At 43.9% G+C, this 26471-nt stretch overlaps 1 protein-coding gene across 2 annotated transcripts; it reads left to right on the top strand.

The window, feature by feature from the left end:
• The first annotated feature begins 1071 nt into the window (after positions 1-1071).
• Positions 1072-25166, top strand: PBXIP1 (PBX homeobox interacting protein 1). Of its 2 annotated transcripts, XM_089483790.1 has the most exons (11): positions 1072-1157; positions 8787-8884; positions 10039-10120; positions 11943-12004; positions 14505-14670; positions 16660-16872; positions 16951-16974; positions 18719-18789; positions 19355-19522; positions 20842-21908; positions 23235-25166. In XM_089483790.1, the coding sequence occupies exons 2-11, from the start codon at positions 8822-8824 to the stop codon at positions 23341-23343; spliced, it is 2025 nt and encodes a 674-aa protein (XP_089339916.1). In that variant the 5' UTR covers positions 1072-1157; positions 8787-8821; the 3' UTR covers positions 23344-25166. The 2 variants fall into 2 exon arrangements, with proteins under 2 accessions (XP_089339916.1, XP_089339917.1); XM_089483791.1 differs by lacking the exon at positions 16951-16974.
• The last annotated feature ends 1305 nt before the right edge of the window (positions 25167-26471 follow it).

Raw genomic sequence — 26471 nt, 5'->3', positions numbered from 1 at the left:
GCCTCTGTTTAAAGACCTCCAAGGAAGGAAACTCCAGCACTCTCTGTGGGAATATGTCCCACTGTTGAACAGCTCTTACTGTCATAAAATTTCTCCTAATGTTAAGGTGGAATCTGTTTTCCTGTAGCTTGCATCCATTGCTCCGGGTCCTATTCTGAGGAGCAGCAGAAAACAGGCTTGCTCCATCCTCAGTATGACACCCCTTCAAATATTTAAATGGTGCTTTCATATCACCCGTATGACTCTGGAGACCAGAGTGCCACAGCAAACTGAATTCCATAGCATGGAGCCATGGCAGTTGTAGTGGTGTCAAACCAGATTATTGCTGCACTATGGATGCAGCCCTAAAGAGGCCAATCTGAGGTTCACCTTAGTATTATAAATTTGGATTTTTTTTTTTAAAAGATGGTAAATTAAAGGAACATGGGGGGAGAACACACAAATGGACCTGGGGTGCATGCAGCCTATTGGCCACCATTTCTCCCCATCCCTGAGATCAAGGCTGAGTCTTCTGGGGACCTGATGCCCACTTGCTGCCTGCTGAGAGGTGGGTGCCCACTTTGGAGTGGCACAGCATTCTTCAGCAGCCAGGTCCGAGAGAGAGAGAGAGAGAGAGAAAAGGGGCAGGGGAAGCTGGAAGCTAGAAAACTTTCTTCCCAAGCTTTTGCAGCCAGCCAGAGCCCTGTTCCAGCTGTCCCTGTCTGTCTGGGTTAGCTTAGTCATCCTTGGCTGCTGGAGCCTAGATGGATGGGTTTGGGTGGGAAGGGCATTGGCAACTCTCTGCCCCCCACCTGGACTCAAGAAGGGGGCTAATGGTGGGAGAGACCCCCTTTCCCCCCAACCCACCCCCATCCTGACCCCCACTTTCCCCCAAACCTCCTCCTGCCCACCCACCACCCCTTGCAAGGTCTCACCCACATCCCTCTTCCTCCTGGCACCGCCTGCAGAGCAGCTTTGCATTCATTGGTTGAGATGGCCAAACACTCTCTTGCCATTGGCCCTCTGGCTCCCCTTGTCCCGCCCCCCCTTTCTCTCCTCCTCAGCTACGAAGTTTCAGATGCAAAAGTTGCCAAGTGGAAGAAGAGTCCAGAGCCATCCTCTCCTTGCTCCACTCTGAAAGTCTCCAAATCCAGATCTGGGGCAGCTGGGCCTTCGAGGTAAGGATGAGTTGGGGGGAAAGGACCATGGAGTGGGAATTGGGGGCCACCTGGGCAAGGAAGCCCACAAATGTGGGGTTTATGATGCCTTCCCATCTCAGGAAAGCATTTCCTACCGAGTGTGGTCCAGCAGATGTAGTCTTTGATGGGTGAGGATGCAGGGTTGCCTTGGCAACACTCCCAGCATCACCTCTCCCACCTGAGACCTTCCCTCTCTCCTAGCTTAGGATTGTTAAGGGGTGTTTGGGTCTTGACTTTTAAGTAGTAGTAGCAGCAGTAGTAGTAGTACTTCATGTTGTTGTTGTTGTTGTTGTTGTTGTTGTTGTTGTTGTGTGCCTTCAAGTCATTTCTGACTTATGGTGACCCAAAGGCGGTGAACCTGTCATGGGATTTTCTTGGCAAGTTTCTTCCGAGGGGGTTTGCCCTTGCCATCCTTTGAGGCTGAGAGACTGTGACTTGGTAAGCCAATGGATTTCCACAGCCAAACTGGAAAGTTATTTTCCTTTGGGATCAGAAAGGCAGAAAGAACAATTCAGGCTGACTCTCTCCATCCCCATGCAGGCAGTGAGATACTCAACATCCAGCCCTAGACTGATGCCCCATTCTGGTACTTCTGGCGTTGAGTTTTTTTTTTGGGGGGGGGGGTTGTATGGAAATACTTGGAAAGTGGGGTATATTTTTGATCATGGGTGAGCAGTTTGTGACCGGGAGGGGGGGGAATCATAACAATAAATCTTGTAAACAAATTGTCTTCTCTTCAACCCTAAACACAGATGGCAAGGGAAAGATCCTGGGTGATTCGTCATGTATTTCCTTGCTTATAATAAGAAGCATTTATACATCTCCTTTGGATGCGTCAGGTTCATCATTTCAGTAACAGCATATGTTTGTTTGTGTCTTGTCAACAGTAAGCACTATTGAATTGAGTGGGACCTGCTTCCAAGTTTGTGTGTATCAGATTATTGCCTAAAACTAAGAACTATCTCATAATTATCACCATTATTTCCCTCATTCCTTCCCCCATTTTTTATTATTCTTGGCTGATATTTTGCTTGCCACACCTCTAAGCATGAGTACGCCTTACAGCAATCCCGCAAGGTAGGCCTTCCTTATACCACAGATAGGGATCTAAGGCTAAAGGTAAGCTACAACAATGGTTTTCTACTTTTAGTCACCCAGATGTTTTGGACTTTAACTCCCAGCTAGCATGGCTGATGGCTGGAGATTTGGGAAGTTGAAGTCCAAAACATCAGGAGGGCCAGGGATTAAAAACTTTAGGTGAGTTAACTGCAGAGGCAGAATTTGCACTCAGAGCTGATAGATCTTCAGAAGTCATGTAACCTTCACTGACATCTGGGGAAGACGTGACCAAAGATCTGAGAGAGGAATGGCCAATAGATTAGGATCTAATAGAAAATTGATGCAGGATTTAAATGGGAGAGATCGGTCATGATTTTTGGATGCCAATGACTGGTGAAAAATAAAGAAGAATAAATGGAGGGAAAGGCTTTTCACCTTCTAAATTATGTTGAAAAGGAAGAAAGATTAGGAGTTGGGGGAAACAGGAGGAGATGTGTGTGTAAAAGGACCTATTCAAACTCTAGTTGTAGTACTGAAAATAAACTCCCCAATTCTGTGCCTTTTCCCACGGCATTATTTTGTTCCCAGAGCCAACAAATGGACAAAGGGATTCTCCTAGTGAAAAAGGACGGAGATCTTGACAATCTAAGTTCTCCCCTCCCTGCGAGATACGATGGAGTTGCTGTATTTTTCATTGGTTATGGTATCCAGTGGCTCCCCATTTCTTCCATTACAGTGCAATTACAGAGCCATTGAAGAGTGGAGAATGGCAGAGTCTCCTTCTTCGGAGGTTTTTAAACAGAGGCTGTTTAAACCTCTGTTAGGGTGCTTTGATTCTGTGTTCCTACATAGCAGAATGGGGTTGGACTGGATGGCCCTTGGGGTCTCTTCCAGCTCTAGGATTCTATGAAAACTAGGGGACATACATCAGTCACGTTGTATATGCGTTTGTGTGGAGTGCACTCATTTCCATCCCCAGCTACATTGGATGTTCGAATCTATGGCTGGAGCTGGGGAAAGGGTCCTTTGAAGGAACTATGACTCCCACCATCACTGCCTGGAAAATACTGGGAACTGTAGTTCCTCCAAAAGCAACTTTTTCCTGCCTGCAACTAGTGCTGCCAAGGATTGGGGCCTGTCCACTGGGCTATTGCCTATTAAGGGCATCTCAGCCAAGGTTGCTATGGCATCCAGCAATGCCACTCAGATGAGAGCTGAGCAGTTTCTTGCCGAATGCCAAGGGAACCCATCTCCGATGCAAGCCACAACACCAAAGCCTCTTTGTGTGCAAGAAAGAAGAGGGGGAGAAGTAGTGGTTGCACCAGTAAATGAAAGTAGTGTGAGGAGCATGGCAGAAAAAGGTTGAGAGCATGTGTGTGCATTGTAGGAAGAGGTTGAGATTTGTCCCACCTGCTAAATATCTGTGTTTTATATACAGATGACCCTCCACCTTGACTGGGGTTAGGGGCACAGGACCCCCATGAAAGTGGAAAAAATGAAAATAAAAAACATTATATATTTTTACCAGAGAGAACACCTCTCTAGGAATCTCCAGGTCCTCCAGCGCAACTCTGTGGTCAACATCTGTCAGAAGCTGACCATAGAATCATGCTGGAGAACCTACAGATGCCTGGAGAAGTGTTCTCTCTAGTAATCTCCAAATCTTCCCGTGGCGCAACTCTATGGTCAGATTCCAGCAGAGTTGCATTGGAGGACCTAGAGAGAACATATTAATCAAATCTACAAATAATAAAATCCATAAAAGTCATAGCCACAAATGTGAAGGGCAGCTGTATTTCATTTCCAACCTCCCATCCTAAAGACGTGCCCAAAACCTTGAATGAAACAGCTCCGACAACCGAGGGATGAATGGATTTTTGCAGGACGTGGTTTCTGTTTGCAGTCACCTGTGGAAAAAAAGTGTGTTCCTCTTCATGGGGTCATAAGGCTTGTGGTTCTTTGTTTGCTGCAAGAGAAGGGCGCACAGCCAACCCACAGCCCCCGGAAATACATTTCTGCTGGGCCTGTCGCCTTTAGATAAAAGTCAGCTTTCGAGTCCGCCTGCTTCAGAGCTCAGCCTGGACTGGTATTTGTACCGTCTGCCGTTTTCCAAAATAAAATAAATAATGTACAAAGAAAAAGAAAAGAATGCATTGGCCATGCTGCCTTCAGGGGAGGTTGCGAGTTGTCCAAAAATGGAAGTTTTTCAAAGCTTTGCACACACACAAAACAAGGGAATCCTAGGAGCCTAGCAGCAGGGAATAAAGCAACATTGAAAGATGGACAGATCCAACCAGTCGGCCCTTGATATTCCCATCCCCATTTACTCCTTCCAAAATTGAAAGGGGGGGGGGATTTTGCATCCCCCTCTTTCAATCCCCCCCCCCCTTTCAATTTTGGAAGGAGTAAATGGGGATGGGAATAGCAAGGGCCGACTGGTTGGGTCTGTCCATCTCCAGAGCCATTTCAAAGCTTGCCTGTGAAGCAGTTGCCACCTGCTAAAAGATATTTAAAAAGGAGCTATAAATACCAACCTGCTTTTCCCTAAAGTCACTGGCAGCTGTTCTGTCAAGGGAAGGGGGGATGTTTGGCATGAATTCTTGGCATGAATTGAGGGTTGGGGGGCTTTTTATGGAAGTCTAGGGTGCCCACTGCTGGGATGCCTTCTCCGACCGACCTCTAGTCTGCCCTGGTGCCAGTCCCATCTTTCTCCATTTCCCCGGTTCTCTCTCTTGACACGTTTAGACCGGCTGCAGCTTTCTAAGAGCCGGGTCATCCGACCACTTTTGGAAGACGGGCATAATTTGGATTCTCGGCATTCTCTCTCCAGCAAGAATAGCACTGGGACAAGAAGCCTTGAAAAAGAGCTCTCTCCCTTCCTGCGTTGAAACAGAGGCCCTCTAGAAAACAGAGAAGCAAGGTAGCTGGAAAATTGTCAACTGCATAGATAGATGGGGGGAAATTATAACTATGGAAATAAACAAAAACTTGTACAACGGTTACCAATATGAAGGAGGAAAAGAAAGCAATTAGAAAGGTTTCCCATATCTAATTTTAAGGTTAAAATCTAAGTCTTAAGAGTAGAGATCTTGCAGGACCTTTCAGAGGCACTGAAAGAAAGAAGTTGGCAGCATGATCTTTTGCAGACTTCAGTCTACTTCCTCAGATGCTTTCGGTGGAGTGGAACCAGGGACAGACATATATACCCCATAGGTATGCGAGAGATCTTGTAGCACCTTTGAGATTCACTGAAAGAAACAGGTTGGCAGCATGAGCTTTCCTAGACTTCAGTCTGCTTCCGCAGATGCTTTTGGTGGAGCGCTTTCCATAGTGGTAGATATAGCCGTGTTAGTCTGTAGAACCAGTATGTAGAGAGGTTTTGTAGCACCTGTGAGACTACGAATTCAAAGATATAGACCTGTTAGTAAATTTACAGCACTTTATAAATAAAGGTTAATAATAATAATAATAGTCTGCAGAATCAGTATGTAGAGAGATCTTGTAGTGTCTTTGAGACTCACTGAAAGAAAGAAGTTGGCAGCATGAGCTTTCCTAGGCTTCAGTCTCCTCCCTCAGATGCTTTTATGAAAGCTCCAGCTGCCAACTTCTTTCCTTTGGTGAGTCTCAAAGGCACTACAAGTTCTCTTTGCATATTGATTCTGCATACAGACTAACAGGGCTGTATCTTTGAATTCTACCTCTTAAGAATAGAATCGGACAATTATTATTTGCAAAGAGGTTAGACAATTCGATCACTTTAAAGGTATGACCTACTGGAAAGGAAGTCAGGTTTCTGTTTTTATGTTCTGTTTTTTAAGTATTAGCTATTGTTTGATGTATTTTGTCATACACATTTAGTTATGTATGTTTTATTATTACGTTTTGTGTGGATATCAGTAGCAGAGGCCCTCTGGGATGGTCTCTCCCTGTCTCTCATTTGCTGTCTGTTCTGTTTCTTTTCTCACCTGTTTTTGGCACCAAGCAATAAAATAAAAACCCTGCAATTTATAATTCCTTTCTTTGCTGGTTTTCCGGTAGTTCTTTTTTTATACTCAGGAAACAAAGGCAGGAGATATCTGTTTGAGAAATATGACAACATGGCCATTTTAGAGAGACGCATGAAGACTGGAACCTTGGAGCCGGGATAAAATTTGTCACATTACATAGTTATAGCGCTATGATTCTGCTTTAAACGTTGTGGTCTCCGCCTATACAATCCTGGGATTTGTAGTTTAGGGACAGAGATTTTGAATTCTGTCCCAGAGAGCTCTAGTGCTTCAACAAACTACACATTCCTGGATGCCAAAGGATGTTGCCATGGCAGTTAAAAACTGGAATATAGCACTATAATTATGTACACGCATGCCCCGTTTAACAAAAACTCTGTCAACAAACCTCCTTTTGGCAAAGTCTTTTAATGTTTATCTAGCCCTGTGCTCTTCCTCCTTTTCCTCTGTCTACCTGGAGGTTTTTAGCAGCATCAGCATTGGGAGGAAGGTGAAGGAGGGCTGGAGAAACAAATATCTTCAGTGCTGGGTTGCAGCAGTGTCTCTGCATTAAACAATGCAATAAAGCTTGAGAAGGGGAAAAGCAGGATTTTACTTTAGCCAGTCCTAGTGTAACTATGTAATCTATTTATTTGCATATTAACATACATTCATCCCTCCCTATTTGCGGATTTGATTAATATGTTCTCTCTAGGAATATCTAGGTCCTCCAGTGCAACTCTGTGGTCAACTTTAACTAAAAGTTGCACTGAAAGATCTAGAGGTTCCTAGAGAGAAGACTCTACTAGGCCTTTGTAGCTCCTCCAGTGCAGTTCTATGGTCAGTGTCTGGCGGACGTTGACCACAGAGTTGCCCTGAAAAACCTAGAGATCCCTAGAGAGAATACTCTACTAGGACTTTGTATCTCTTCCAGCGTAGTTCTATGGTCAGTGTCTGTCGGATGTTGACCACAGAGCTGCCCTGAAAGACCTAGAGATCCCTAGAGAGAATACTCTACTAGGACTTTGTATCTCCTCCAGGGCAGTTCTATGGTCAGTGTCTGTCGGACGTTGACCACAGAGTTGCCCTGAAAAAACTAGAGATCCCTAGAGAGAATACTCTACTAGGACTTTGTATCTCTTCCAGCGTAGTTCTATGGTCAGTGTCTGTCGGACGTTGACCACAGAGCTGCCCTGAAAGACCTAGAGATCCCTAGAGAGAATACTCTACTAGGACTTTGTATCTCCTCCAGGGCAGTTCTATGGTCAGTGTCTGTCGGACGTTGACCACAGAGCTGCCCTGAAAAACCTAGAGATCCCTAGAGAGAATACTCTACTAGGACTTTGTATCTCTTCCAGCGTAGTTCTATGGTCAGTGTCTGTCGGACGTTGACCACAGAGCTGCCCTGAAAGACCTAGAGATCCCTAGAGAGAATACTCTACTAGGACTTTGTATCTCCTCCAGGGCAGTTCTATGGTCAGTGTCTGTCGGACGTTGACCACAGAGTTTCCCTGGAGGACCAGAGATTCCTAAAGAGGTGTCCTCTCAAGTAAAAACATGGTGATTTTGTTATTTGTGGTTTTTCCATATTTACTGGGGTCTTTTGCCCCTAACCCTAGTGAATATGGAGGGACAAGGGTATTTATATCCCACCTTGCATCTGAAGATCTCTGGGTGACTTACAATTAAAATCATTTTAAAATGATATATAATGACAATCGTTCTAAAAGTTTAAAACTATATTTGATAAGGTCCGTCTTCTGTATCCTCAGATTCTTTATACACGGATTCAACCATCCACGGTTTGAAAATATAAAAAAAAACAATCCATGTTGACACTACATTAAGTGTCCTGGCTCACTGCTTTGGAATTCTGGGAGTTGTAGCTTTGCGAGATATTTAGCTTTCCCTGTCAGAAAGCTCTGGTGCCACTACAAATCCCAGAATCCCATAGCATTCAGCCATGGCCATTAAAGTGGTGCCAACCTGGATTATTTCTGCAGTCAGCAGAAAAGCCATAAATGAATACTTTTTGACGATAAGTCGTAATTTTTACAAATAACATGCTAGGCAATTCAGTGAGTCAGAATCGCAGCAATATAAGCCGCTTTTTTTGGGAATGGGGGCCTAAGGAAACTTGAGGGCCAGAGCTTCCTTTCTGGGGCCAGTGCTTTGCAGATTGGAGAACTCATTGAAAGATACTGTTGCTACCAAAGTCTATTGAGGAAGTAAAATTCAGGTGTCTTATTACGTCTCTTTGCCTTTGTTCCCATGCTGAAAATTGATTTGCCAGTCAAATTCTAGCATTGCAAATCCAACACCTGCATTTGTTTCTGAAGTGGCAAACAAAACCTTGCTTTGTCCACTGTTTTTATGGGCCAAGGATGGGCACTAAGCAGACAGCAAGGAAGGATACTTGATCTCAGGTTGCATCCACACTGCAGAAATAATCTGATTGACACCACTTTAATTGACACGGTTCAATGCTGTGGCTGGATGGCCCTTGGGGTCTCTTCCAACTCTGCGGTTCTATGATTCTATTTCTTGAATTTATCATCTGCAGGTGGATATCTGGGCATCACCAGGGAATGAGCATCCATGGCTGACAATTCAGACTCTCGGGAGTCGGATAACAACAGCTGGGTGATTGCTGGGTCTGAGGTAAGGAATGGATCTGGGAACCAATACCAAAATGAGGTGGATGGGGGAAGAGGACATGGGGAAAGCTTGACAGTTGTGAAGGAATATAACTATTTATGAATGAACTTCCATACCTTTGAAGGGTATAGAAACCATGTCCTATGAGGAGTGACTTAGATATGTTTAGCCTGGAGAACAAAAAGTTAAGAGGTGATATGATAGCCCTGTTTAAGTATTTGAAGGGTTGCCATATTGAGGAAGGAGCAAGCTTGTTTTCTACTGCTCCATCAATGCAAGCTACAATGCAATCAATGCAAGCTACAAAGCAAGAGATTCTATCTCAACATTAGGAGGACCTTCCTGACAGTAAGGGCTGTTCAACAGTGGAACACACTCCCTCAGAGAGTGGTGGAGGTCTTTAAACAGAGGCTGGATGGCAATCTGTCGGAGATGCTTTGATTGGATTTCCTGCATGGCAGAATGGGATTGGACTGGATGTCCCTTGGGGTCTCTTCCAGTTCTATGATTCTATACTTTTGGTGAGCTCAAGGTGGCCCATGTGGCTTGTCTCCTCCCTGCTTTATCCAGAAGGGACAGGGACTCCTACATCTTTGAGTGGAAGAGGGAGCACCAGCTGCTACCACATGATTGTTAAAGACACAGCAGCCATAGCCCACATTTGCATTGGGCCGCCATAAAAAGGGCATGCTGAGTTCTGCCTTATATTTATTCATTTCATTTATAGCCCGCCTTTCTCCCCGAAGGGACCCAAGGCGGCTCACAGCTAAAACCTATAAAATTATTATAACATTCAAACAATTAAAACCTCTATATATAAAATCACATAAAATATAATTAAGTTAAATAATGCCTTCATCTTGCCACCTGGACCTGGCCTTTCCTAGAGATGTGATGGATTGAATCTGGTGCCTTATGCTTGCAAAGCACATAACAAAGGCCTCCGGGATAAAACAAATGGAGGGTCCTGTGCTCATGATCCTGAGCAAGCACTGAGTTGAATAGGATGATAATTGCAATTGCATTGGACCTTGCTCCTTTTCTTTCAGTATTTTCTTCAGTGGGGTGATGCTCCAGCTGGTGTGGGACTGCATATCCCATCAACCATAACCATGATAGCCATTGTTGCTCTTGTTTGACCCCTTCTGTCCTTTCAGGCTCTTCCTGTGGAAGACATTGGCTCAGAAGTGCCAGAAGAAACGAAGGCGGAAACGGAGTTGTCAAAGGAGATCCAGCAGGGTAGGTGGTGACAGATGAAGACTTCATCCATGTCTTTCCCCTTAACTCTGCCCTTTCCTTCTCCCAGAGGAAGGCAGCTGCATAAAAGGCCATGTTCACCCCTGTGGGCCAGAAGCACTAAATATTAACAGTGCATCAGAAAAGATACCACATCACTTCCAATTTCTGTTTTCAGCCATCTTTTCACGCATAAAGGGCTTTATGAGATAACAACATTGCTGCATTTGCAGCAGGAGGCTTCTTGCATTTAGGGTCATTTTGGGGTGAAGATGGTCTGAAAAATCACCCCACTAAAAACAAATGGGTTCGGGAGACCTCTAGGCATCTTTAGGGGCCAGAGAGGTGGGGTTTGGTGGCCACATGATGCCCTTGGTCTGCACTTTCCCACTTCTGCCATAGACCACTGCATGTATTGGTTGCACGTGATGATCTCTGTGGTCCAAGCAACCCAAACAGCGGCCCTGTCTTGGCACTTAGTCCCAGCAGAGCCTTTTTTTTTCTCCGAATCTCCTGTTCCGGTTCACACTCCCTGCGAAGTTGAATGAGACTCTTGGACAACTTTGAATCACGCTGCCACCACCCAGTGAATTTGTAATGACCTTTCCTTAACACACACTGGGACTTGTTAAGGATTTATAGTTCCCTTTCCTTTCTACTCTAAGCAAGCGATAACCGAACTAAGGCACGTGTAAAGAAGTGTAGGAATAGCAGATACTTTTAAAGGAAAGATTTATTCTATTAACAAAAATAATATAAATCATGCAAGGTCTTTTGACTTTGCAGGTCCAATACAGATAGTTATCAGATATTCATTTCAAGTAGCCCATGCACCATCCTGGTTTCCCTTTTGTAGCCAAGCTGCATCAGAATATGATCAAGATGGCAAAAGGTTATTAATGATGAAGACACAAGCTAGGAGAGGCTGCGGCAGTTTGCATTTGCCTGAGCCTAGTGTCAAGGCAAGATGGCACCCTCTCCACTCCACATGCCAGGGGTGCCACTGTTGGGGGATGGGTGGGAATGAAGACATTGCCCTCCAACAAGAAGCCTCCCCTACCTCCAATTACATTGCCCTTCAGTCCCCTGATTTCTAGCACAACAGAGTGTGAGACACTGAAAATGGTTCATGCCTCAAACTCTGATATTTGCTGTGTTCACATTACCCCCTATTCTTTTGGCACCTACATTGTGGAGCTTATCGCTTGGTTATTAAAACCGGCTCACCTCTATCCGGTTTAAAGCTTAATTTGGGTGGCATTCTGATCTTATCAGAAGGTTTTTGCTGCCGAATTTGCCGCCTGAATACAACCCAGGTCTATCCCTGCTTCCAGGAGCGCTCCGCTAGCCATTTTCTGAAGTCAGATAACTCCTGGATCTGAAACGACTGGAGTGCCCCTGGAAGCAGGGATGGACCCAGGCTGTATTCGGGCAGCAAATTCAGTGGCAAAACCTTCTGATAAGATCAGGATGCCGCCCAAATTAATAACAAAATAAATAAAAAAATTTATCCTGCTTTTTGCCAAGCAATCAAAGTGGCGTACAACAGGCTAAAATATATCCATATATCCATAGTACCCCCCTTAAAACAAGATTAAACAGTATAAGACTAAAACTAACATTTTAAAATCCAGATAGAGGTAAGGTGGTTTTAATAGCCAAGCGATAAGCTCCTGAGTTTCGAAGTGCTCCAATGCATACCTTGCAGCTGTCCCAGTTTGGCAAGGATGGTCCCAGTTAACCCTCCATCGTCCCGTTTTTTCAGCTGCTTTTAAAATGTCCCAGTTTCTCTCTCCTGATCCCACTTTTCCTTCATTATCCTCAGCCTCCATTGGTGAGAGTGAGGCCCATGACAACCACCTTGAGCCAGAGGAATCCAAATGGAAGGTAGAGTGTTAAAAGCTTTGTTCATCTTTGGTGATTTTCCGGCGTCAAACTGTTGTTCCTTTTGGGTTCGGAGTATGTCTGCACCACATGGTTGTACCAGTTTAAATATCATGGCAGCATCCTGCAGATCCCTGTGAGTTGTAGCTTGCTGAAGTACTTAGAATTCTCCATAGGCAGGCAATGGAGCTAGTAGAGAATTCTAATCACCTTGCCAAACAGTTAACTTTGCCAAGTGCCAACACAGATGTTACTTTAAGACAACACTTTTTCTGATTAAAATGAATTCACTAGAGGAATTTACTGAAGATTGGACTCTGGTTTTGGAAGCTTTGAGAAAGCTCTGGAAACGGAAATGAAAGCAGATGAACTTTGATTCCTTATGAATTGGCGGACTTCAATTCCTAGAGTATTGTCAAATTTAACTATATATTACGAAGCTATTTTTATTTGAAGTTGAATCCTTTAGTTACTATTTTTTTCATGTTTCCATGATTAACCGGACAATGATAATTCAATTAATTTTTAGATTGGGATCTGGAAGGATATACATTAGATTTATTAGATCCTAGATAAAGATTTCCCAATCTATTTATTGGTTTAGCTGAAGAAAGAAGGAAGATAGTTAAATTAGACATGATGACAGTTACACGAAAATAAATCTGCTTATTTTTTATCAAAGGGAGTATTGATGATAGGAAAATATAACCAACATTTTTGATTTTGGAAGTCGTCTTTTTAGAATTAATGTTAGTTTTGTGGGTAATGTATTGTTTAATGTATAGTTTTATTGTTGTATTGTTCGTGGCTGTGTAATTTTATTATGTGCATGTGTAATTTTATGTATTGTTTGTTAAGTTTGTGTTAATTTGTGTTTTTTATATGAGAACTTTAAAACCTTTATTTAAAAAAAGACAACACTTTTTCAGGTTAAGCAAGCTGCATGGACTTCTTCTCCACTGTTAGCCATTGACAGACCCAAAAAAGTTAATGCAAATTTTTATTTTCATATTAAAATACATCTGTTGCCTGTTACTGTTTTCAGGACTGAGGACCAAGATTCTTTGTTTTATTAACTTTCTTTCAAATGTCAATTATGTTAATCCTGTGGATTTTAGTCATGTATGACCTTTACTTGTTACTTCAAAAACTTCATGGGGGGTCATTTAGAGAAGATTATTGAAAGTTAAAATTGCAATAAGCACAGACCCACATTCTGCTTACAAAAGGGATGGCAAAATGTGTCCCATGGCCATAGAATCGTAGAATCCTAGGGTTGGAAGAGACCCCAAGGGCCATCCAGTCCAACCCCATTCTGCCATGCAGGATCTCTCAATCAGAGCATCCCTGACAGATGGCCATCCAGCCTCTGTTTGAAGACCTCCATTACACTCCAAGGGAGTTTGTTCCACTGTCAAACAGCCCTTACTGTCAGGAAGATCTTCCTAATGTTGAGGTGGGCTCTCTTTTCCTGGAGCTTGCATCCATTGTTCTGGGTCCCGTTCTCTGGAGCAGCAGAAAACAAGCTTGTTCCATCCTCAATATGACATCCCTTCAAGTATTTAAACAGGGCTATCGTATCACCTCTTAACCTTCTCTTCTCCAGGCTCAACATATCCAGCTCCCTAAGTCGTTCCTCATAGATTTCATAGTTTCCAGACCCTTCACCATTTTAGTTGCTCTCCTTTGGACACTCTCCAGTTTCTCCACATCCTTTCTAAATTGTGGTGCCCAGAATTGGACACAATATCCCAAGTGGGGCCTGACCAAAGCAGAATAGAGTGGCACTATGACTTCCCTTGATCTAGACACTATACTTCTATTAATGCAGCCTAAAATCGCATTGGCCTTTTTAACTGCTGCATCGCACTGTTGACTCATGTTCAAGTTGTGTTTTACTAGGACCCCTAGATCCCTTTAACATGTAGTCTTCTTGTTAAGCCAGTTGTTCCCCCATCCTGTATCTATGCATTTCGTTTTTCTGCCCTAAGTGCCGTACCTTACATTTTTCTGTGTTCAATATAATTTTGTTAGCTTTGACCCAGCTTTCCAGTTTATTCAGGTCATTTTAAATTTTGATCTTGTGCTCTGGGGTATTAGCTACACCTCCTGCATCCTGGTGTGTGGGGTGCTCCCTATCTTCATGCACATTTGCATTTTAGCTGATTTTACTTAGGTATATTTGTATGTTGGTTTTTCTGGTTAATACTAATATATTAATGAGAAATTTTGGTCAAAGACCGTAAATAAAATTGATTGATTGATTGATTGATTGATTGATTGATTGACTTGAAGGCACATCACCACCACTACAGCATCCAGCAAAAAGGGGCTGGCAAAGATACCAAGGGAGTGCAAACACAGGAAAAAGAAGAGTTCTTCTCGGTGTGAATGATTTATAGTTTCTCTCACTCTGCAATGCTAGAAATGTGGGTCATTTATTTAAAAAAAAAAGTAACTGAAAACAAATGAAAAATGTACAGCCATCTCTGTTTCGATCCAGGGGCCTGAGGTGGCATTGGATGCCAGTGCTGAAGAGACCCCCAGCGTAGCCAAGACCTCCGATCCCATCCCCTCATCATTGCTGCATGCCAAGGAAACCAGTGCCCATCATGCTGAGGAACGGTCTGCTCCTGTCCCACAAGGCACCACCTTAAGCCGCAAAGCAGGTGATTTCATATCATAATCGTCATCATCATTATCATCATCATTCCATCTTTCCTCACATGAGATCAAGGCAGTGTTTATACATTTTGAAGTGCAACTTCTAGAATAGGCCAATCACACCAATAATTATTTTTCTCCTTTTCCTCATCCTCACCCACCAATTTATATTTAAATTTGTTTGTGAGCCAATGTGGTACAGCCATCTCTCCGTATCCATGGCTTGAAAATATTATATATTATATATGTAAATTCCAAAAAGCAAACCTTGATTTTGCTATTTTATAAAATGTCACCATTCTTATTTGCCATTGTAGAGCACCCATAGATTTTGGTATCCATGGGGGGGGGGGGGGGGGGGCCTGGAACCAAATCCCAGTGGAGACCAAGGACCCACTGTATGTTTGACTATGGCTCTGGAGATCAGGGTTCAATTCTCCGCTCAAGAATAAAACAACTGGGTGACCTTGAGCAAGTCACACTGTCTCAGAGGATGGCAATGGCAAACCCCTCTGAAGCATCTTGCCAAGAAAACCCTATAAGTAAAAACCTTAGCTACACCGTAAGTAAAAAATGGCTTGGAGGCACATAACAATAACAACAACATATCAGCTACATTCGCACCTCACCTTTCCACTAGTAACCATCTGAAGGTAGCATACGTGGCTCTCTTCTTATCTGCACTTTATCTTCACAACACTCCTGTGAGGTAGATGTAAAAAATACATTCCCAAGCAGGATATAAGGATAAATTTGGTGATGAGGTTGCAACACCATCTTACTTTCCTGCCCTTCCGCCAGGCTAATATCCTGAAACGCAGAGATGGGGATAGCCAAGAATTAAATTGCCGAGTTAACATTTATTGTACTAGCCAAAGGCCACGACAAAATGAGTAATCTAAAATTAGAGTAATCTAAAGATGCTTCCAGACTAGTTGCCAAAAAGCAGCCAAAAATTTATTGAAGGGGCAGGGAAATCCATTCAAAATGCCTGAGGAAAAGTCATGAGCAAAAGACTGAGTAATCTGTACTTGTTACACGCAAATCCTACTGTGTCAAGTCGCCTGCCGACTTTTAATATGTAATTTTACCCGGAGAGGCTTTTTATTGGGATGTCAGCTATTCTATATTTTTAATGGTTCTATACTTTGGGGTTAGCATGTTTTTAATTATTTTTTTAAACTTTTTTTATAGATGTGATGTTTTTAATTCTGTTTTTAAAGTCTCTTTTCTGAGTCCAGTTTAGGAGACAGGTGGCATATAAATAAAATAATAATATAAAATAAAAGGTGACCCCCATCCTAGAGCACTTGGGGTTTGTTATGAATCATTACTGTATATACTCATGTATACGTCTAGAAAGTTCAGTCAAAAAATTGATGCAAAAAACCTGGAATGACTTATCTATGCATCAGTGTTATTGCTGTACTTTAACTCTTATCTTTAGGGTGGGCACAAACAGCTATACCTGAGGGAAATTTAGCATCATTTACCTTTGCTTTGTCCTTTAGATCCTTTGTTAAATGCCCCTAAGTTTTACCCTCAACTTATCCACGGGTCATATCAAAATCCATAATTTTCACCCCAAAACTTGCCCTTGACTTAAACATGAGGCTGACTTATTGTCGAGTATATATGGTATATTATTCCAAAATGACTTTCGTTGCCCTTCATTACTTTCCCAAAACAACTTGTTCCTGACAACATTATTTTATTATTAATATTTTTTATTTCTCATAATATCAAATAAAATAACGTCTGTTCATCTTCACATTCACAGTTTCAGTATATACAAATGCATATATATTATATATATCAATACATATATCTTATAGAATCATAGAATCGTAGAGTTGGAAGAGACAACAAAGGCTGATATTACATTTGCTAGTTCTTTTAATACTCTTGGATGTAATTCATCAGGTCCTACCGACAACGATATTAATAGTCACCTGTTACGTTCCAACTTTGGTTTCTTTCCTTTTGCTTTCCAGTCTCGCTGGTGGAAGAACCAAGCAAGGAAGACGTGGCATCCAAGGAGCATGATGTTGAAGGTCTGCGCAGACGGAAAGGTCAAGATGTGGCTCCCGTTACTCTTGGGGCGCCCCGTGATCGAGGCAAAGACCCCCAGGATGAGGACGGGAGCACAACAAAATGGTTCTTTGGCTTCCTAGCCCTTCTGGCTTTGGCTTTGCTGGTTGCCTTGGGTGAGCAATAACCTTATGGGGGGAAGGTGGGTGAATTTCTCCTTGAGCAGTTTATTCACCTTTTGCCTCTTTCTACAGGGGTCATCCTGGATACAGATGAGAGTAAGTTCAGAGATGGAGCTGCAATGCTATTCTGCTTCCCCTTCGCCTCTTCCAAGGGGTCAGGATGCTGTAGGGTTGACAGACCTCAGAGCCTGACCCCGGGCCTCCAGTTTTCATGGGTCATCTTCCATTTGGCAGATAAGGGTGCAAATTCTCCAGTTTTATGGGACTCAGCTCCAAGCAAGAGGAAAGGGCTGGGTGCAGATTTTCAGCTCATCTAGCAGAGCAGCTGCCATTTCTAAGGCTTCATTCATTTCTGCTGTGACTTGCAAAAACTTCTATGTATTTACTTAGTTGGCTTTCTCCTTCCCTCTCAAACATTGCAGTGCCATGGCTCACCCTCCACTTTGCTGTGCAGAAACCTTCTGGCTAGAAGCAAAGAGGCTAGATTCAATGTTCTGTGTCCCATCTTCCCAAGAGAGAGGAAATAATCTCCCCAATTCAACTTGAAACAGAAATGTCTTCCTCTTGGCAGTGGCATCACTAACTATGGTGTCACCCAGTGTGGGAAGGGTGCCACTTGCCCATGTGCGCCCCTGTTCCCTGGCTCTCTCCCTGGAAGGGGAGAATTGGGACGGAGCAGCTGGCAAGGGTGCATTCGCACCCCTTCTTTATCAAAGGGGGAGGGGGGCCCAACTGGGTATCACCCCTCTTCTGGGTGTCAGCTGGTGCAGTCCGCACCTCCTGCACCCTCCTTCAGTGATGCCACTGCTGACTGGCACCAACATTGGTTTCAAAGTTTATTGGAGATTGTAAAGAGGAAACTATGAAATGCCCACAACAGTTAATGTAGCCATGCCACGTTTGAACTATTCTACCTAAGCTACTTCCTTGACAAATTTATTCAATAAGGTTAATATTTTGTTGTGGTTTTTTTCAGGCTATGTGGCCGTGTTTGAGAAGAATTTTTTTTGTGACGTTTCGCCAGCATCTGTGGCTGGCATCTTCAGAGAATGCATCAGGAACAAACTCTTCTTGAACATGGCTACATAGCCCGAAAAACCCACAAAAAACTATGGATGCCAGGCGTGAAAGCATTTGACTTCACAATAAAGTTAAATATTTATTTGTCATAACAGGAGCCTCTGCCTGAATGAATTCTAAAACATATAGGCACATATAAGATATTAAACTAATAAGAGGAAAACACTTGGGACCGTAGCCCTTATACATTTAGGGAAAGTGTATCAATGGTGGATGCTGGGCAGCTGTTATTGACAAGGGCCTTCTATAAAGGAGAGGTAAAAGGTAACCTAAAGGCTTAGAAAGGAGGGCCTTGTCACAATGACTTTTTGTTAAAACCTGTGGAGCCTACACTGGGCCCTTGGTACCTGCTTGGGTTTGGTTTCAGGACCCCCTGTGGATACCAAAATCCATGGATGCTGAAGTCCCATTATATCCAATGGCATAGAAAAATTGTTTCCCTTATATAAAATGGCAACATCAAGCTTTTCAGCGCAGCAGTTTGCTTTTGCCTGAGTCTACAGGGAAGGACATGATCCCAACCCATCCTCTCCCCTTCCTCTGCTGACTTAATGGAGTGCGAACAAGTTCTGCACTTTGAAATCTGTTTGCAGCACTTAAGCTGAAGACAAAGGGGGGAATTAGGAGGAGGAAAAGAAAGAAAATAGGGCATTTTAAAAGCAGGTAAAAAAGTGGGACGATTGGCAGATAGAATCAGTTTTGACTGAAACGTGTGAATTTTTTCCTTATAACTCAGTCTCTCTCATTTCTCCTCCTGAAGGCCCTGGGGATACCCTGAGCACCTGGTCAAGCTCCAACAGTGATGATCTTCATCCTGGCGGTGATGGGAAGGTGAGTCTTTTATAAATGTATGTACAGAAATTCTTTCCTGGGCATTCAGTAAATCCTTGGCAGCTGCTCTCTGGCTCCAGAATTCCTTGACTGGCACCCTCCTTGCTGTCCTTCCATAGGATAAGCTTCAACAGGCCTTTGCTCATGAAAAATCCTTTCATAAGGTACTGTCTGTATTTGTTTTTCTTGCTTAATAGCTTTGTAGATCTATTGATAAATAACTGTGTTTTAATTTTTGTAGGATGTTTAATTGTATTTTAAACTGTGTGTATCATGTGAATTGTTTAGCTGTACACTCATCCCTCCATATTTGCGGCGTTGATATTTGCGGATTTGATTATTCACAGATTTGATGAATATGTTTTCTCTAGAAATCACAGGGTCCTCCAGTGCAACTCTATGGTCAACTTTAAAAGTTGCACTGAAAGACCTAGAGATTCCTAGAGAGAAGACTCTACTAGGCCTTTGTAGCTCCTCCAGCGCAGTTCTATGGTCAGTGTCTGTATGATTGGGAGAAAGATGGGCTATCAATAAATATAATAACAATAGCAATTTCCCTCGGCAGGACTGGCCCTCTTCAGAGTCCCCAGTTGATGCTGGGCAAGCCAAGGAGGACTCACCGTTGCATTTGGAGCCCCCCAGGGACACCCAGTCTCTAGATGCCATGGGGCTCTTGTTGGACAAGCTGGCCAAGGAGAATCAGGATATCCGGCTCATGCAGGCTGAGCTGCAGGTTAGCGGAGACACTTGTTGACCAGCAGCCCACCTTCTTCACTTAGAGGAAACCAGAATTTTGGGGGGAGTTGGCAAAAGAATGATGGGAAAGATTTTGCTCTGACCTGGACCGTAGAAAGGTGCTGCCCGTCAGAAGAGACCATACTGGACTGTCTTGATCCAGTATTAGGAATAAACCAATTTCTTTGTTTTTTGTTTGGCTATGGAGTTTATCAAATGGGAGGAATTTCTCTTAAATTTGAATGAAAAGAAAATGGGGCAAGAACGCATTCATTTAAAGTCGCTAGTTTCGCACAATTACATGAATACGCATTGCATTCGAAATGGCTCCCCATTGCCCCAAAATAGCATGCCATTGCCCGAATGTGCATGTGGCAGTCTATCATGCAATAACGTGAAACCACATGATTACGTTCGGACTGACTTCCCATTGTCCGAATTTGTTATCACGTAATAACGTTAAACCCCATGACTGCATTCAGATTGCCATCGGATTATACTTCAAATTCCCCTTGTCTGATAAACTCCTGTGTCTCACCCTCTGCCACCTCTTTTCTCTCTTTCTTTCTACCCCCTCTTTTTTCTCTTTCTTTCTGCCACCCTTTTCTCTGTACCACCCTTCTGACCTTCCTTCTCTTTCAGGGAACTCAATTGTCTCTCTGCCTTTTCTCTCTGCCACCAGCTTCCTTCCCTTCCTCTAGCAATGGTTCTCTCTGGCAATCCCCCTGTCTTTCTGTTACTTTTTCATTTCTTGCTGTCCCATCCCTTTTCTCTCCTCCTCTAACACCCACTTTGGTTTCTTTCTCGCAGTCCTTCTCTCAACCACCCCAGTTCCCTCTTCCCCTCTCACTGTCACTTCATTTCGGGCTCTCTGTGTCTTTCCTTCTTTCTCTCTTTGCCATCCCTTTGCCTCTTTTTCTCTCTCTCTTTCAAAGCTTCCCTTATTCCCATACTCCCTCTCTGCCACCCCTTTCCATTTCTTTCCTGTTTTCTGCCACCCCATTTCTCTTTCTCTTTTTCCCCATCCAGTGGGATGAGGAGATAGACAAATGTCTCTTTCCCAGTGGCTTAAGCTGATGGTTCACAGAGGGCTTTTGAAAGGAGACCAGGAGTCCCACAACACAGGGGCCACAAATGGCCCAGCCCAGACACAGTCTTCCTGAGTCCCAAGGTTTATTTTGGTCCCTTGGTATGGGGATTCTTTATTCTCATTTTATGATCTTGAATGGCAGAGGCTAGAGAGGGGCGAAAGTCTCTCTTCCTGTCTCTTGGGTCCAAGGGGTAACATATCTCCCTTTTTACTCCTTGACTCTTCAGGCCCAGAAGGAAGAGCTCCAGGCCCTTTTGCACAAGACTGAAGGGGAGGCCCTGGAGTTCACCTCCCAACAGCAGAGTTTGGCCACCGAAAACTCCAGACTGAAGGAAGCCCTGCAGAGGGAGAAATCCTCGCTCCTCGCTGTGCAGGCTGAACTTCGTCTTCTCCAGGAGAAGATGCAGGGCCTTGGGGAAGCTGGTGAGGTCAAACCCCAGCCACAGCCGGAAGTGGGACCTGCACCAGATCACCACCACCATCACAAGCCTGAGCGCCAGGATGCCGAAATCCGACGTTTGCACTCCTTGCTGACATCAGTTGGGAACGACGTAGCAAAAATCTTCCAGAAAGTTCCACCTGGTGACGGGGCTGAAGGCTTACGGGCAGAACTGAGTGGCATTGAGCGGAAGCTGGCCCAAGAGTTAGAGGGTGGGGAAGGTGCCAGGCCTTTGTGGAAAGAGGGCCCCAAAACCAAACGGGCCAAGGAGAAAGCATGGCACAGGAGACACGAAGGTCTGGAGGAGCACCGGCGTCGTCACCACGAGGACAGCCTAGGAAAGGAACACAAAGATCACCGTTCTGCACACAAGGTGGCAAGTGATGCGGCTCACCGTCCCAGGAAACACCAGGGCATGCGAGATGCTAAACCAGCCAAGGAAGGGGAGCACCAGCGAGGTGGCCGGAAAGCCAAGAAGCCTACCGAGCCTAGTGCATTGTGGGAAATTCTGGCCAAACACCAATACCAAGTTCCCCAAGGATGCAACAGTGTTGCTGAGTGTGCCCGCCAGGAGGGCCTGGCACCAGTGCAGAAAGCAACCTTCTTGAAAATGGTCCACAACTACCTGTCTGGGTTGGGCTGGGCAGAACACTATGGAGGCCTGGTGACTGCATTAGACAGCTTCTTTGGGAACGACGGAGCCTTTGCCCATGACCGCTTCAGCTTTGTTGATTTTCTGGATGAAATTGAGGATGCCCTGGAAGAGCTTGCAGAGCTCCTGGGAGGCAGTGAAGAGGAAGCAGACAATTTTGAAGAGGTGGTCTTGCGGCAGCTTGGAGCATCCCCCGGCGGAAGGTGAGCGCTGCACAGACGATGCAGGTTCAGGGCAGAAGGTGCAAGAGGTATTTCAGAAGAATCAGCCTGAAGGAAAGGATTAGGAAAGTGGGCAAATCCGATCTGTGCTGTGGGGAATGTCTGATGGGAAGGAAGGAGATGCAGTTGGCCCTCTGTATCCACAGATGCTGCATCCATGGTGGTCAAACATCCATGGCTTGAAAAATTTTAAAACAGAATTCAGAAAGCAAACCTTGATTTTGCCATTTTATACTACACCATTGCATATCATGAGACTTGAACCTCCATAGATTTTGGTAGCCACAAGGGGTTTGCAACAAATCCCTGCAGATACTAAGGTCCCACTATATGTGAGGACACATTGCAATATTTATTGAATGGTGAAGTTTAATCTTGCCAATATATCATAGCACATATAAGAAGCTGATTAATTTCCCCTGTGTATACTCTTTCAATGCATGTTAAGCTTAATCTTCGAAATAACTATCTATGTATTATGGTATTGCCATTATTCCTAAGGGAGACAGGACTCTCTTTCAGTGTTGCATTCCTTTGGGGATAATCTGTCAGGGGCCACATGTTAACAGTAGGTAGGAATAGAGACAAATGCAGGCAGTGCATCCCATTTTTGCCCTCTTTCTCTCTTGGCCATCCCCTTTTCTTTCTCTCTTTCTTTTGTGACCATTCCACTTTCTATTTTTCTTTGGTGTATCTTGCTTATTTCTCCTGCACCTTCTCGCACTCTTATATTTGGTTATACAATTGGCCCTCCACATTTGCAGCTTTGACTTTTGTGGCTTGGATTATTTGCAGATTCGATTACCTTGTTCTCTTTTGTATGTAGAGAGATCTTGTAGCACCTTTGAGGTTACCTAAAGAAAGAAGTTGGCATCATGAGCTTTCGTTGAATGAAGTCTCCTTCCTCAGATACATTTGGTCAACTTCTGTTGACCATATAGTCATGCTAGAAGACCTGGAAATTCCTAGATAGAACACTTCTCTAGCCATTTGCAGCTTCTCCAATGCAATTTTATTGTTAGCTTCTGCCAGATGTTGACCACAAAGTTGTGCTAGAGGGCCTAGAGATTCCTAGAGAAGTGTTTTCTTAGGTTAAAAAAGTGTGATTTTTTTTATTTGTGTTTTTTCCCACTTTCATGGGGGTCCTGCTCTTGAGATTCAAGAACAAGTACACTTATCACACTTTAGAATGGGGAGGGTTTTTATTGCAGATTAATACCGGTAGAGTGTGTTTGACTTATATAACATGGCGTGTGTAGGCTATCCAAAGGTTGGGTTGCTCACACTTGGTATATCACCTCTTGACAGGTTTGCACAGCGAGACAACAGCCATCAACACACAAAGGACCGCAACCGTGAAGGGCACAGTCGCAAGAACGGCAGAGAGAATCCCAGCCGAGCCTCCGGCCAGCATTAAGTTGGCCCCAAAGTGGCAAGAAGAAAGCAGTGCCGCCTCACAGATGGACTGAGGGAGGGCAGGAGGGCTATGGCTCAGCTGTCAAAACATGGCAGGGAAGTAAGACGTGATCAACACATGTATCTTCTTGTCGTGTTCCAGTGATCTCTGTGTGTGTCTCCATCTGAATACATCTCCTTCATGTCATGCATCCCTATGTCCCCTCCAAAACCCTCAACCCATCCAGACTGTAGCAGCTTCTGGTTAACAGGGCCAGTGGCTCACACTAGGGAAGTAAACCTTGAAGTCCTCCAGTTTTTGTAAGATGCCAGTTCCCATCATCCAGGGCCAGTGGTTTTGAGCATCATGAGAATAAGAGACTACACATTTTCTTTATGGATGAAAGCAGGCCTATGCATCTTTTGCGGAAGGATGTACTCATTTTTAGTTGCTTCCGTTTTAGAAATGTATTGCCCAAATGTGTGCATACAAAAAACAAAAACACACCATACTGCAAGTCTTGTACATGTTCAGATTCCTGAGGTGAGGATTCCCAACACATTTCTGAAGGTGCGTACTCGAGGTTCTCAGTTTTTTGGGTTTTTTTTTAGGTACTCAGAAAAATTGAGTAATGTTTTTCAAGTGTCTTAAGACCACCAAAATTCTCCTCCCATCTGTAGTTGTACAATCTGGAAAGCTCTTGTATGCCCTACTCCATTGAGGAAGCCATGGGTTTCTACTCAGTTGTTGCCCTCTGCTACTTTGAATGCAAACGCACTGGGTGACCTTGGGTAAGGCACACTCTCTCAGCCTCAGAGGATGGCAATGGCAAACCTCCTCTGATGAAACCTGCCAAGAAGATATCATGTTAGGGACGCCATAAGTTGGAAACGACTAAAGGCACCCAACAACAACTCTGCAGTGTTGCAACACAATCCACTGGGCATGGAGAAGAGTCCCTTGTCACGCTCGAATTTTTGCCTCCATGCCAACCCAACTCTTCCAGCAAAAACTGACCTCTTTTCATCCAGGCCCAAATCACCCTGTATTTAAACTATCTCAGTGCATGTTTCTCAGCTCCCTGGCATAAGGATTCGTGTCAAATATGAGTCAGTTTGAGCCCTTTATCATCGTCATTATCATCATTTATTACGATCGACAGATCCAACAGAGCCTATAGAAAACTCAAATATAAAATTAAAAACAACATCCAAAAGGAATAAATAGTGCAGTAAAAACAATAAAACGATTGCTATCGGCTTTATCTTAAACTCATTTCTTTCTCTGAAAGAAATTTAGCAACAGACAATGTTACATTTGGGGATTTATTCTCCACCAAGAATACAATAATGTATTGATATGAAATTGGGCAGAACATCCAACAAATTTTCAGATTCTGATGTGCCTCATTGTAAAAGCTACAGGACTATATATATATATATATGCGCGCACAGTTTGAGCCCTTTATTACTAACTGGACACAGACGTTTTACAGCTGGGGCCTTCCAGAGGTTGCCGGACAGCAGCTCCCAGCATCCCTCACCACTTGGGTGTAATGGATGGGAGTTGCAGACACCCAGCAATTGGAGAGCTGCAGAATTACCACTCCGTACTTTATAGGATCCTGTAATGGTCGCCTTTTGAACTTGCCTCCCCGATGTCCTGTGCTATTCCATGTTCACATTTTTGGTAAATAGGGTATGGGTTTTTCAAAATCTGTGTTCCTATCTTGAATGGCAGTGGGCTGCCCCTATCCCTCGATCCTCACCCCACCCCACACTAACCCCTCACAATGACTTGCACTGTTGTCCAAAACCAAATAAAAAGCACTGATTGAACAAAAATGGGAGTGCGTGGCTAACCAAAGAGCAACCTTTGGACATGGATGTGGGGCGTGAAGGTTGAAGAGGGACACCTTAGCAAAACAAACCTGTGCATCTTCCTCCTCCCCATGACCTTTAGCCATCTCAACGTGCTCAGTCTTTCTGGTTTTAACATTAAGTCTGCTTGCTGAGAGAATACCATTGTTGTTTTTATCTGAACCTCTGGCCTCAATGTCTGAGTGTGAGGAAGGAGCCCTAGCTCATTGCTTTGCGTGTGAGAGGTCCCATGTTCGAATCTCACAAACTCAGTTATGAAAACCATGGGAAGGCCATGGCAAACCTCCTCTGAACAACTCTTGCCAGGAAAACCCCATAATAGCTTTGCCTTAGGGTCTCCAGATGTTAGAAATGACTTGAAGGGACACAGCAATATTAGATAAACTACATTTTATTCTATGATTATTATTTAATTGTGCGTTATTTTCCTGTCCAAACTGCAAATAGAGGGATAGGATGGTTCCTTGTCGCACCCAGACCTCAGGGCACATTTGTTTCTAAGGTCCAAAACAAACTGCAGAAGTAAACCAGTTTGAGACTGCTTTAAGTGCCATGGCTCAGTGCTAGGGAATGCTGGGAGTTGTAGTCCATTGTGCACAGCACCAAAGCTCTCTGACAGAGAAGGCTAAATGTCTCTCAAAACTACATTTCTCAAAATTCCCTAGCACTGAGCCAGGGCAGCTAAAGCGGTGTGAAACTGGATTATTTCTGCAGTGTGTCAGCTTTCTCTGTCAGAGAAGCCTGGTGCCACAATAAACTACATTCCCAGAATTCCCTAGCACTGAGCCAGGGCAGTTAAAGCTGTCTCAAGGTGGATTATTATTTCTGCAGTGTGCTTTGGACCTTAATGGGGGGGATGCTAAAAATGGAGGACATTTTGGACTTCCTCCTGAAGGTTGAAATGTAGGACATGTACTGGAAAAGGAGGACTTCTGGCCACCCTGACTGCACTGCAGAAATAATCCAGTTTGACACCGCTTTAACTGCTCTGGCCCATTGCTAGGGAATCCTGGGAATTGTAGTTTATTGTGGCAGCAGAGCTGTGTGACATGGAAGGCTAAATGTCTCACAAAACTAGTTCCCACAATCCCCTAGCAGTTAAAGCAGCGTGAAAGTTGATTATTTCTGCAGTGTGTTAGCTTTCTCTGTCAGAAAGCTCTAGTATCACAATAAACTAATTTCCCAGAATTCCCTAACATTGAACCAGGGTCTCAAACTGGGTTATTTATGCCTCAGGTCATTAATTATTATTATTATTATTATTATTAT

The sequence above is a fragment of the Sceloporus occidentalis genome, unplaced genomic scaffold, assembly GCF_023333645.1.
Source record: "Sceloporus occidentalis isolate IW3139 unplaced genomic scaffold, rSceOcc1.0.p SCAF_20, whole genome shotgun sequence".
NCBI classification, from domain to species: domain Eukaryota; kingdom Metazoa; phylum Chordata; class Lepidosauria; order Squamata; family Phrynosomatidae; genus Sceloporus; species Sceloporus occidentalis.
The sequence above is the reverse complement of the archived record's forward strand: the minus strand, read 5'-3'. Positions and strand labels throughout refer to the sequence as shown.

Excerpts from the sequence above, each read along its gene's own strand:
- PBXIP1 (XM_089483790.1), top strand. The coding sequence starts at position 8,822 with ATGGCTGACAATTCAGACTCTCGGGAGTCGGATAACAACAGCTGGGTG. Across the intron at positions 8,885-10,038 it reads GGGTGATTGCTGGGTCTGAG|GCTCTTCCTGTGGAAGACAT; the intron begins GTAAGGAATGGA and ends CTGTCCTTTCAG. Across the intron at positions 14,671-16,659 it reads CACCTTAAGCCGCAAAGCAG|TCTCGCTGGTGGAAGAACCA; the intron begins GTGATTTCATAT and ends TTTGCTTTCCAG.